Source organism: Phocoena sinus, chromosome 6, assembly GCF_008692025.1.
Source record: "Phocoena sinus isolate mPhoSin1 chromosome 6, mPhoSin1.pri, whole genome shotgun sequence".
Taxonomy (NCBI): domain Eukaryota; kingdom Metazoa; phylum Chordata; class Mammalia; order Artiodactyla; family Phocoenidae; genus Phocoena; species Phocoena sinus.
This window is the reverse complement of record NC_045768.1, coordinates 988,881-1,000,588: the sequence shown is the minus strand read 5'-3', so window position 1 is coordinate 1,000,588 and position 11,708 is coordinate 988,881. Positions and strand designations below refer to the sequence as shown.

Genomic DNA, 11,708 nt, shown 5'->3' with positions numbered 1-11,708 from the left:
CAGGGGCTACGGGGACACAGAACGTACTGGGTTGGACCGTGTCCCCCAAATTCAAGTCCACTTGGAATTCTGAGAGTGATCTTATTTGGAAATAAGGTCTTTGCAGATGTAATTAGTTAAGGATCTCGAGATGAGATAACCCTAGATTTAGGGTGGGCCCTACATCCAATGACTGATGTCCTTATAAGAAGAGGGAAATCCGGCCAGGTAACAACGGACGCAGAGATGAGAGTGATGGGTCTACAGGTCGAGGAACACCAAGGCTCACCAGCCCCACTAGAAGGTGGAAGAGGCCGGGATTCTCCCCTACAGCCTCCAGACGGGACCAGCCCTGCCCACAACTTGATTCTGGACCTCTGGCCTCTAGACTGTGAGAGAGTAAATTTCTGTTGTCTTAAGCCACCCAGTTTGTGGTAGTTTGTTATGGCAGCCCTAGGTAATCAGGAGAGGCTCCCTGGAAGAGGTGATGTGTAAGCTGAGGCCTGGAGCACACAGGTGAGTGTCCAGGCAGAACAATGGATGTTGGCGGGGATCTGCACCTGCAGCCCTCAGAAGGTGAGCGGGCAGGAGGCATGGCGAGAAGGGGCAGCCCACACGCACAGGCCCTGGAGGATGGGAGGGGGGAGTGACCCTGGCCCCCACCTAGGAAGGGCCACGGTGGGTCTCCCGAGCTGTCAGGGTGCTTCCTTGCCCCCAAGGAGCACGCATCTGTAGAAAGGCAGAGGGTCTGTGAGAGGCTGGGTTGGCTGGGACTACCCACTTGCTCCTGGGACCTGCCCAGGACAGCCCCCCACAGAGCGTGGGGCCCTCGGGCCCCGACTGTCCCAAACATCTCCCTCATGTGTGTTAAGGGGAAGGGCGGGGTGTGAAGAAGAGTGGCTGGAAGGGCTGCCAACCCATCCTTAGAAGAGAAGGCCACCTCCTGCCTGTGCCTCCCAGGACTCCGGAAAGGGGGCGGGGCTGGGCTTGGTGGGCGGGGTTTCCCACAGGACGGGGCTCGGCGGGTACCTGACTTGGGCAGCATGACCACCGTGTCCTCCGGCAGCCCCACCGTCGGGTAGAAGTCCTGGAAGGTCTTCAAGGCCTGGGGGCTCGCTTCCTGGGTCCAGCCTGGGGCAGAGCAGGGGTCCCTGTGAACCCCTGTGGCTCACAGAGGTGAGAGAGAAGGGCAGATGAGGGTCTCCTGGCCTCACTGCACTTTCTTGAAGGCTGACAACAGGGCCGCCAGCCGAGGCTGGGCAGCTTGTGCACTGCATGGCCGAGGGACCGCTGGGGACCGGCAGCTGCCCAGAGGAGCGCCCTTTCCTAATTCACACAGCGGCACCTGGGAGGTTGGGGTGGCCTGGCTGTCCTCCGGGACCAGGTTCCCCCGGGCTCGCCCCCTTCAGGCATCCATCCATTGGCAGCTCCCAATGCCAGCCTCCAGCCCTCACCCCAGCCTCTCTCCTTGGGGAGCCCCCCGGTTCACTCTACCAAGCCCCCCAGAAATGAAAGCAAAATAGTATCTCGGCCCCCGTTCAGGGTGTGAGGCAGCGGGCCAAGCAGGTGAGAGCGGGTCCCCAGCCAGAGGGAGGCATGAGCTTTGGCCTGAGTGCCCAGCCCTCGGAAGCCCCTCCAGTCGATCCCTACCCGACCAAAGTGCTGTGGAGTTCGACCACCCCCACCTTGACCTGGGAGTGTGTGATGGGGGGGGCAGGAGAAGAGATGGGGACAGTCTGAAAAGGCAGCCAGGTGGGGAGGGGGGGGGGCGAGGCAGGGGAGGGGCTGAGGGAGGGGAGGGGCAGGAGATGGGGGGGCGTGGGGGAGGGTCCCGGGTAGAAGGATGGTCCCATGTCACCGCATGGAGAAGGAGGTGGAGGACACCGACTCGGGACTCGGATGTGCCCCTGGCAGCCCTCCCTCAGGTACTCGGCACCCATCTGGTTACAGCCTTCAGCCCTGGGGGTGCACAGCCGGCCTCACTCTCAGCCCCGCCCATCCGACCGCTCCCAGAGCGCCCCTCTAACCCTAAGCGCGCTCACCGGGGAGCTGCATGTGGACGCTGAGGCTGCCCTCCGCCGTGGCCTTGACGTTGCTGGTGGACGTCAGCAGGTGGTCCTTCTTGTCCCTGAAGACCTTGCAGTCAGAGACCATGGGCACCACGTACCAGAGGCCTGAGAACTGCAAGACAGCTCAATGACCTCAGGCCCGATCCTCCGGGCACCGGGACCCTGGGCCACAAGGACCACAGGTTTCTCCGAAGCCACACAGCCGGGGGTCTCCGGAGTGTCCATCTCTTGGATCTGGGTCCCTGCTCTCCCACTCACCTGGGGCAGGTCTCATGGCCACTGTGAGCCTCAGTTCTCCCAATCACGAAGTGGGTCGGTAATTACCCACACACATGGCTGTTTCAGGATTAAGTGGAGAGCGGCTCTAAAGGGTGTGCGGCCCAAGGCACCAAACAAGTGCTCAGTGGAAGGCCGGAGGTACTATTATCACATCGTCGTTATTGTTTCCAGTGAGGGCTCAGCCCAGACCCCCACACGCGTGGCATAGCTCAGAGGCCTCCGATACCTTTTTGGCATCAAAATCTGGCTGCCCCAGGACCTCAGCCTGCGCCGAGGACTCTCAGAGCAGCGCCAGGACGCAGCTCAGCAGGGTGGCCTCCATCCCCAGGCCAGTCCTCTGGCCCCTGGCGCCCAGTCCACCCGCGCCCCGCCGGCCCAGCTTTGCAGCCCGGCCCGGCAGTGGGGCTCGGCCGATGAGCAGCTCCGGAAGCTCCAGGCCCTCTTTGCTCACTGTCTGGCACAATCGCTCGAGTGTCCGCACCTGCTCCGGGAGTCGTTTCCCGGAGGCTCCAGAAAGCCTGGCCCTCACCTGGCTCGTGTCCCAGCCACCTCCGTGACCGGCTCAGCCGGTCGGGTTGCCTCGACCAGAGTCCCCACTCCTCTCACAGGGGTGGAGCCACCATTGGCCAGGCCTCCGGACCTCGTCTTGGGATGACAGAGGTGATGTCAGAAGCCTGGGCACCCCTCACTCCAGACCCCCAGCTGGGCCTCCAGCAGCCTGAGAGGAGGGTGGGTCTGGGCTGCCACTTAGGGTGGGTTAGGGTGTCCGGCCACCTTATCCCTGGCTGCATAAGCGTATGGACCAGAGCGTCTCCCGGTGGCTCCGCGGGCTGGAGGGGGCTTGAGCTGCCGAGGCCTCTGCAGGCGACCTCTCGTGTCCACTCAGAGGGCCCCAGAGACACTCTGAGGGACAGCGTGTGACCTGGGACACACCACCCCGAGGCCTCGGGTCAGAGGCAGGGGTCCCCAGGGAAAGCCAGCACCGCGCTCTGGAGTGGAAGTGGGTTCAGAGTCAGAGAAAGACCCCAGCGGCCAGCAGGGAGGGAGGGGCGGAGCCGAGCGCTCGGCTCACAGCCTCCACTGGGTTTCAGGCCACGCCTCTCAGTCAGGTCCCAGAGTCATTGGACAGAATGCAGTGAAAGCCTTCCCGGGAAAATATTTACAAAACGCACATCTATCTGATAAAGGACTTAAATCCTGAACCTGTAGGGAACTCTCAAGACTCAATTAAAAAATAATTTTTTTTTTTTTAAAACAGACAAAAGGTTTGAAAAGATTCCCAGACACAAAGCAAGCCCACACAGAGAGGCTCACGGGCGTTTGTCGTAAGGAGACGCAGCTGCACACCAGCAGGATGGCGAATCTGTTTCTAAATCAAGGCTGTCACCACCGGGATGGAGAAAACGAGAGGGTGCAACACCCTGGGAAATGGTTTAGCAGATTCTTAGGAAGGTAAACATTCATTACCATACGGTTCGACGCTCGCACGCCTAGGTATTTACCCAAGAGAAATGAGACACCCACAAAATCTGCCGGTGGCTGGTCATGTGATTTTACTGACAATCCCTAGAAAGTGGAAATGACCAAGTGCCATTCGGGGGGCCAGATGAACAACCTGCAGACCCCTCCGGGGACCCCTCTGAGCCTCAGAGGTGCAGGGCAGCCTGCCAAGCTGTGGAGGACCTGCCACCGGTGTGTCTCCATCGCGAGTCTTCGATGCCCGGTCATCTCCTGGCCTCCCCGCTCACCCTCACCCCCCAAGTCCACTCTCCACAAAGTGGTTGGAGCAAAGCTTGTAAAGCATCAATCTGATGCGTCCCTGCTTGAGAGGCTGCTGAGCCATCGTGGCCCTGAGCGCAAAACCCGCACCCGGCCCTGTGCCCAGCCCAGCTCCCCAGCGGTCAGCCCAGCCAGCCCCCGCCCCGCCCCAGGCCTCTTGCTTGCACCCTCCCCCCCAGCGGCCCCCTTCCAGCCCCCTCACCGGAGCCCCCTGCTCCCTGGGCTACTTCTCACCCTCTGCATCCTCCAAGCAGCCTTCCTCAAACCCCAGCCTTCACCTGCCGGTCGTTTTCTGGCGGCTTTAGCACCATCCGAATTGTCTGCCGTGTTTATTTGTGGTCTGCTCTCCCGCACACACTGTAAACCCCGTGACAAGAGGAGCTGTACCGGCCTGCTGGCAGCCCGTTGGTGTCTGTTTCCCCAGCCTGGAGCGCAGGGCCTGGCGGTGGAGGGGCTAGTTAATGCTTGTGAATGTGTAAAGGACAGGGGCCAAGTCGCTTTGACCCGCAGGTCTGCTAAACTGGGATCTTCACAGCACACATTTGCTGCCGGGGCAGAGTTTGTGTGGCCACATCTGACCTGCACGGTCCGTGGCTGCAGCTGGCACCGCAGGCCCAGATAGCAGCGGGTCAGTGGGAGCCCCGCCCCCCTCCCCGCAGTGCAGGGGCGCCGCTGCCAGGGCCTCCGTCGCTTCCTGCCGGCCTCAGCTCCCTGGAGGAGATTAGGAAGAGTGCACAGGAGGCTTGCGGGGGCTCAGGACGCGGACGAGGGCACTGGCAGGAGAGGTGTGGGCAGTGGTCAGGCCAGAGCTGGCAAGGCCCTGGACCCAAGCACAGCAGGTGTGGTCCCAGCGACGGCCACAGGGCGGCAGCAAAGGGACCCTGCTTGCCGGGCTGGCAGAAGGGCTTACATGGGGCTTCGTGCCTGCTGGGGCTGGGGAGGGGTCCCCGAGCAGGAAGGTCACCTTATATTGCAGTGGCGTCCGTTGCAGGGTTTCCAAGCTTCAAACCTGTTACCAATGAATGGATAAACAAACAGGGTCTATCCACACGTCAGAAAGTCGTCCGTATGACAAGGAACAGGACGGACCGTGAAGACAGGGCGCTGGGTGAGAGACCAGGCCCCAAAGGCCACGTGGTGTAGGACCCCCCCTGTACGTAACGTGCAGAGAGGCAAGTGCGTGGAGACAGAAAGGAGATTACTGGTTACCAGGTCCTGGGGCAGTGGGGAGCAGCCGTTTAATGGGCATAGGCTCTCCCTGTGGGGTCAGGGAAATGTTCTAGAGTTGATGGTGGTGACGGTTGCACTAAAACCCACTGAATTGTACACTTATATGGTGAACTATACGGTCCCTGGATTAAATCTCAATAAGGCTGCTGGAAATAAAGCCCACTGCCAACTACTATCCCACTTTTCATTAAGGACAGAAGTTGTGATGCTGTCAGTGCCAGAGACTTAATTTCAGGAAAAAAAAAAAAAGTACACACGAAGCCCTCCACCCCACCCCACCCTGTTCCAGCTCAGATCACAAGGGCCCTCGAAGCGGACAAACCCAGGGGCCAGGGCCTCAGGCACAGATAGCCCGCCAGGGGCAGGGGTGGCTCCCCACGCCCTCCATAGAAGAGGCCCAGGGCACCAGAGGGCAGGGACTGAAGGACGACTGCCTAGGAGGCAGGAACCAGAGCCCCTCCCAGCACTCTTCGCTGGGGAGGTTGGACTGACAGGGTGGACGCCAGGCCAGGGAGGGCCCCTCAGGGCAGGAGCTGCACTCAGGGCACTGGCAACGGTCAGCCTGGTGCTGGCATAGGGGGTGAGCTGGGATTGACCTGGCTGCCCTGCGCCTCCCAGCTGCCCGGCCGCTCGCCTCCCCCTCCCATCCCCGACCAGGGCTCGAACCCCCTACAAAGGAAAAATAAACACAGGCAACTAGTTTTACAAGACATGAAAACCTGTTATAAAATCATGAGCAGTAAATAGAATAGAATAGAATATAGAATAGAATATATCAGTAAATAGAATAGAATATAAATAGAATAACAGAAGAATCTAGAAACAATGGGAAGAGACACGAATGACAGGGGAATTCAGCATACGATGAAGGACATGTTTCCGTCTGTGGAGAAAACTTGAATACGCAGTCAACAAAACTGTCACCACTAGGGACCATTTAGAAAATACATACATAGCTAGATCACCACCCCACTCCTTACATCAAAATACATTTCAGATGGATCAGATTTCCACATAAAAGTGAAATTTAACAGTGCTGGTAGGAAAAAAAATTTTAATTTGGTATGGACCAAGTCTACGAAAACCAGAAAAGGTAAACCTGATAAAGATTAATCCGTTTTCTATAGGAATATTTAGAATTTCTTTTTTAATAACAAAAAAGATGAAAAACATAAAAGACCGATTACAACAGTGGAAATAAATGAAGACCACCCACATGAGGACAAGCAGGCATCCCCTGTGGTTGTTTAGGGGGCGTATTTGTCTTTCTGCAGTTGGTCCTGAGTTGAAGATGGGGACAGAAATTATTGTTCGTTATCGTTCAAGTCCTGCCCATTTGGGCCAATTGTCACAGGGCACGTGTCCAGCTGCCCGTGATTCTCGGAAGCACCTTGGGTGGGGTCGGGCGAGGTGCCTGCCCTCCTGTTGGAGAAGGGTCTTGGGGCACAGATGAGTGAAGCTAGCCAAGGTCAGGGAAGTGGTGTGTTTGCACATGACTTGGGTTCCATTTCTGTGGAGAAAAGCTGAGCTGTGAGGAATGGGAGGCCCAGCCAGGCAGGGGCGGGGTCATCCCTGCACCTCGTTAGTGAGCAGGGTCCCTTGGTGGGGTTGGGAGGTCCAGGTCTGGAGCCAGGGAGCTGCAGCATTCTCGGAGGCATGGGGTGGTTTCCCTCTGGACCCTCAGGCCTCTCCTTTATGTGAAAATTAATAAAGGGAACCCTCAGTAAACTGCAGTCAGGAGGCCAGAAGGGGGAGCTCTCACACCCTACCGCGCAGCCTCAATTGCAGACCCAACGGGAAGGTTACTACTTACTGCCCATCAGGAGGAGGGAAGATTTTCTCTCACCCAGCAACAGCCCAGCCAATGAGACACCATCACAGTTCAGCCGATGAAAAGTCACCACGCTGCGAACTCTCAGTTTCCTCCAACGGACACTTTGTTTAGAACAGCCTCTCCCAACCCCCCCTTCTCCTCTATAAAAGAGTTTCCTCTCCTTTGTTCTCTGCACTTGCTTGTGGTTTGCCCTAGATTGCTTGTCCTGAATTGTAGTTCTTTACTGTCCCCGAATAAACCCACGTTGCTGTTTTATTAAGGCCAGGGGAGATTATTTCGAAATGTTGAGCCAGTATCACTTAATTGGCTACATTGTTTTCTTTTTAATTTTTTTTGACATGAACCATTTTTAAAGTCTTTATTGAATTTGTTACAATATTACTTCTGTTTTATGTTTTGGTTTTTTGGCCCTGAGGCATGTGGGATCTTAGCTCCCTGACCAGGGATCGAACCTGCACCCCCTGCATTGGAAGGTGAAGTCTTAGCCACTGGACCGCCAGGGAAGTCCCAGGATACATCATTTTTACAAAAGTTTGACAGGCAACAAAATGCAGAATTTAAAATGTTCATACAAAACAGAATTAAGAGCAACACGACAACTCTAAATTGTGTGATGGTTCCAAACATGGACCTTATGCCTGGAGGTGGCCGACTGAACAAATCAAAGGACCACAGAGAGGCAGGTGAGACTTTCAGCTATGCCTGATTCTGTGCAGTTGAGCTTCCACTTTTTTTTTTTTTTTTTTCTGGCCGTGCCACGTGTCTCGTGGGATCTCATTTCCCTGACTGGGGATTGAACCTGGGCTCCCCGGCAGTGGAAACCCTGAATCCTAACCACTGGACCACCAGGGAATTCCCGAGTTTCCACTTTTCTGGTCATTTTTCATTGGTACTTACTCTGACCCAAGGGAACAAGGCTGTCCCCATGGAGGGAAATCTGGAGTCAAATATGCCTCCTGGAAGTACCCACTTAGGCAGCCATGAAGGTTTAGTAAAGTGGATCAATGGGAGGCTTCCGTTTTGTTATGAGGAGAAAATAGAACAGTAAATACAGAAGGAGCACACTCAAACTGAAAGAATTACCTGAGTACGTTGGGAAGAAACAGCACAGAAATAAACGTGAAGCAATAGCTGATGAGCTCCGCAAAACTTCAAAGAGCTGTTAAAAATAGTATCGGGGGCTCCCCTGGTGGCGCAGTGGTTGGGAGTCCGCCTGCTGATGCAGGGGACACGGGTTCGAGCCCTGGTCCGGGAGGATCCCACATGCCGTGGAGCGGCTGGGCCCGTGAGCCACAACTGCTGAGCCTGCGCGTCTGGAGCCTGTGCTCCGCAACGGGAGAGGCCGGGATAGTGAGAGGCCCGCGCACCGCGATGAAGAGTGGCCCCCGTTTGCCACAGCTGGAGAAAGCCCTCGCACAGAAACGAAGACCCAACACAGCAAAAATAAATTAATTAATTAATTAAACCACATTAGAGAATGGCTGAAAACACTTAAAAAAAAAAAATAGTATCGTTATCTCAAAAGAACCGTTTGGAACCAATTATATTATGAAAAATACAGCCTGTAAGTTTGCAAATTCAGAGAGTGTAGATAAGAACCAGAGTCAGTTAATAGTTCAGATGAAATAAAGACTGTGAATCCTGAACCGTCTAACGCTTCCCAAAAGGCAAGTAAAAGATTAATTTGTCACGGGATCGTGATAAGGCTGTTTCCAAAAGGCCATAATCCAAAGAAGAGGTCTCCCCCTTTCACAAGGGTTTGGGAAATGTGGACAAGGGTGTTGTCTTCCCATGAAAGAGAGAGAGAAGCAGCAACAGTGAGAAAAGGGCGCACAGGCCTGGTCCAGACATCTTGGGAAAGCTGTCAGGTCAGATGTCACCTGCTTTAATTCCTGGAAATCTTTACTTTCAGGTCACCAGATGGTATGCAGCGGCAGTCAGGGGTTGGTGCTTTTTCAGATGTGACGCGTGACTCCAAGTGTCTGTTCCTTGGAGCTTGGTGGCACATGGACAGGTTAGCGATATCTGGGCGGGGCTTCTTCCTGAAGATGAAGCATTTGGCAGGAACGCTTCTGCAAGGTTCAGCCTGAAATGTATCGGTTGTGCCCTTTCCCTGAGAAGGGCAGAGGCCCAGGCCCCAGCCCGCTGACCTATTTGTAAGTCAAAAGAGCTGTTCGAAGAAAATGGTAAACTTCAACAATTCAGTCCACCTTCAGATTATGGAGCCAAGAAGAGATGAATGGTACAAAAAGGGAATTGGGGAAAGGCAATAGTTTTTTTGTGTGTTTTTTGGTTTCTTTGGCTGTGTCGAGTCTTAGTTGCGGCACGCGGGATCTTTGTTGAGGCATGCAGGATGTTTTTTGTTGCGGCGCGTGGGCACTTCGTCGGGGCGCGTGGGCTTCTCTCTAGCTGTGGCGTGCAGGTTTTCTCTCTCTAGTTGTGGCCCATGGGCTCTGCAGTTTGCGGCATGCGAGCTCTGTAGTTGTGGCACGGGGGCTTAGTTGTCCTGCGGCATGTGGGATCTTAGTTCCCCGACCAGGGCTCGAACCCACTTCCCCTGCATTGGCAGGCGGATTCCTTGCCACTGCCCACCAGGGAAGTCCCAAGGCAATAGATTTTGAAGCAAAAGAATATTTGATATGTCAGTAGAATTTCCGCACTGTCTCTTCAACACAAGAGAAGATGAAACGGCTTTCTGAGTTCACGTATTCTAAGACTTCCAAAGCTGATCCACAGGAGTCTGTAGGTGGCTTGTCTGAGAAACTAAATACTAAGACTGTCAAAGCGTCAGCGAGGGTGGGAACCGGCTGCCGGTCAGTCCCGATGACTCTGTACTAAGAGAGCATTGCACCCTCCGCTTAGGCTTGAAAGCCAGTTTCCTCAAGTGACTTCAGCAGTAAGTTGTTGACCCACTTCGTGGTGATACTTCCAAAGACACCCACTAACAAGCAGCGACTTTGGGTCTAACTGGAGTAGAAGTGAACCAGCCACACCTTGTCACAGAGGCAGTGGTGACTTCGGATCACACTGCACCTGGTGAAATCGCCCTGTCCCCTCCAGCCCGCCCTGAGGGCGCCCTGGGCACTTCTCTCCAGAGCCCTGGGAAGGAGCAGGCGCTGGGAACGGCTGCACCCTGTGTCTCTTCATCACCCCACGTCTCCCCCCATCCCCCATCCCCCCCATCCCCCACTTGCACAGGGGATGTCCCGGCCAGCGCCCACGTTGGTGGTGGGGGACGTGCGTTTTACTTTAGGAGCATCTGCCCAGCTTTAATTTTTATATGGAATATACACTATTTTCATTAACAAGTAATAATAAATTTTTCTTTAGAGAAAGCATTTTTAACTACAACCTTGACCTCCCCACTGGCTTCCAAATTCACACATCCCACTCTCCTGTCTCCAGACATCTCAGACCCGACAGAGCCCAAACCACCTCCCAGTGTGCCCCACACCATCAGCTCCCCTCAGCCCCGCACTGCTGTGCCCACCTGTGCTCAGGGCAAGCACTGGAGGCCAGCCTGGGTCCCCTTCCTTCCTCACTGGCACCTCCAACCCAATGCCAAGGCCTGTTACTGCAGCCTCCAAACACACCCCAAGAGCACCCTGACAGCGCTCTTGCACCCCAGTAGCCCCCGATATCCTGACAGCAGGCTGCACCATGACAGCACCCCTCCCTGCTCCACTGCTGAAACACTCTCTAAACCTTAGCAGCTGCCCTCCTGGAAGGCTGGCCCCGCACCGTGCAGGGACAGCAAGATGTCCACTGAGCTGACATCCCTGGCTGCGCCTGGCTGTGTGCAATCAGAGGAACTGAAGTTCCCACCAGGCTTCAAGGTACAGCCCAACCCCTTGCCTCTCGCCCTCACATCCAGCCACATGGGCCTCCTGAAGCTTATGCAAATAGGCCACGCTTAGTCCCACACAGCAGCTCAAGGTTGAAGCTTGAGGGTCTGCCTGACCCTCCCACGCAGGTCTCTCCTTGAGGGCGGGCGCACGCGCGCGCGCGCACACACACACACACACACACACACACACACGTACACACAGGCCCTGGCCTCTCTCCATACGCTTTACCCATTTTGTTTTCCTGACCTCCTCCCAGGTCTGTTTACCTGTCTGCTCTATGAGGGCTAGGAGCTCTGACTCCTCCGTGGGACCCCCAACTCCTAGCACAGAACTGGCACCAAGTACGCGCTTACGGTATTTTTGGAATTAACTCGCTATATCATCTTTGGATACACTATTCCGTGGTCGTTTTAAGTAGATGTAATGCCGTAAGCGAAGCCCCACCCCCACAAATAATACTAACTAATCATTATGTCCCTGAGAGCCTGGAAATGAGGCGGACGACCCAGGCCGGGCCCGCGGGGAGGAGCGCTAGCCGGCAGCCGCGTTCGCGCCGCCGCCTGGCCACCCAACGTCACAGAGCTGGGCCTGGGGAGCGCGCGGCCCGCTCCGCTCCCGGCCCCCTCCGCCCGCCAGGCCCCGCCCCGCCCCGCCCCATCCGCCCGCCAGGCCCCGCCCCTCCCCGCCCCA

At 56.0% G+C, this 11,708-nt stretch overlaps 1 protein-coding gene across 3 annotated transcripts; it reads right to left on the bottom strand.

Annotated features, from left to right (window-relative positions):
* Window positions 1-220: 220 nt before the first annotated feature.
* On the bottom strand, window positions 221-2,982 carry LCN15 (lipocalin 15). 3 transcript variants are annotated; one of them, XM_032635662.1, is made up of 4 exons: window positions 2,307-2,982; window positions 2,022-2,160; window positions 1,009-1,110; window positions 221-708 (listed from the first exon to the last, which is right to left on the bottom strand). In XM_032635662.1, the coding sequence occupies exons 2-4, from the start codon at window positions 2,131-2,133 to the stop codon at window positions 422-424; spliced, it is 501 nt and encodes a 166-aa protein (XP_032491553.1). In that variant the 5' UTR covers window positions 2,134-2,160; window positions 2,307-2,982; the 3' UTR covers window positions 221-421. The 3 variants fall into 3 exon arrangements, with proteins under 3 accessions (XP_032491553.1, XP_032491554.1, XP_032491555.1); XM_032635663.1 differs by having other exon boundaries at window positions 2,022-2,412; window positions 2,554-2,982; XM_032635664.1 differs by having other exon boundaries at window positions 2,554-2,982.
* Between the last annotated feature and the right edge of the window lie 8,726 nt (window positions 2,983-11,708).

Excerpts from the sequence above, each read along its gene's own strand:
- LCN15 (XM_032635662.1), bottom strand. The coding sequence starts at position 2,133 with ATGGTCTCTGACTGCAAGGTCTTCAGGGACAAGAAGGACCACCTGCTG. Across the intron at positions 1,111-2,021 it reads CGTCCACATGCAGCTCCCCG|GCTGGACCCAGGAAGCGAGC; the intron begins GTGAGCGCGCTT and ends GCTCTGCCCCAG. Across the intron at positions 709-1,008 it reads GGTCATGCTGCCCAAGTCAG|ATGCGTGCTCCTTGGGGGCA; the intron begins GTACCCGCCGAG and ends GCCTTTCTACAG.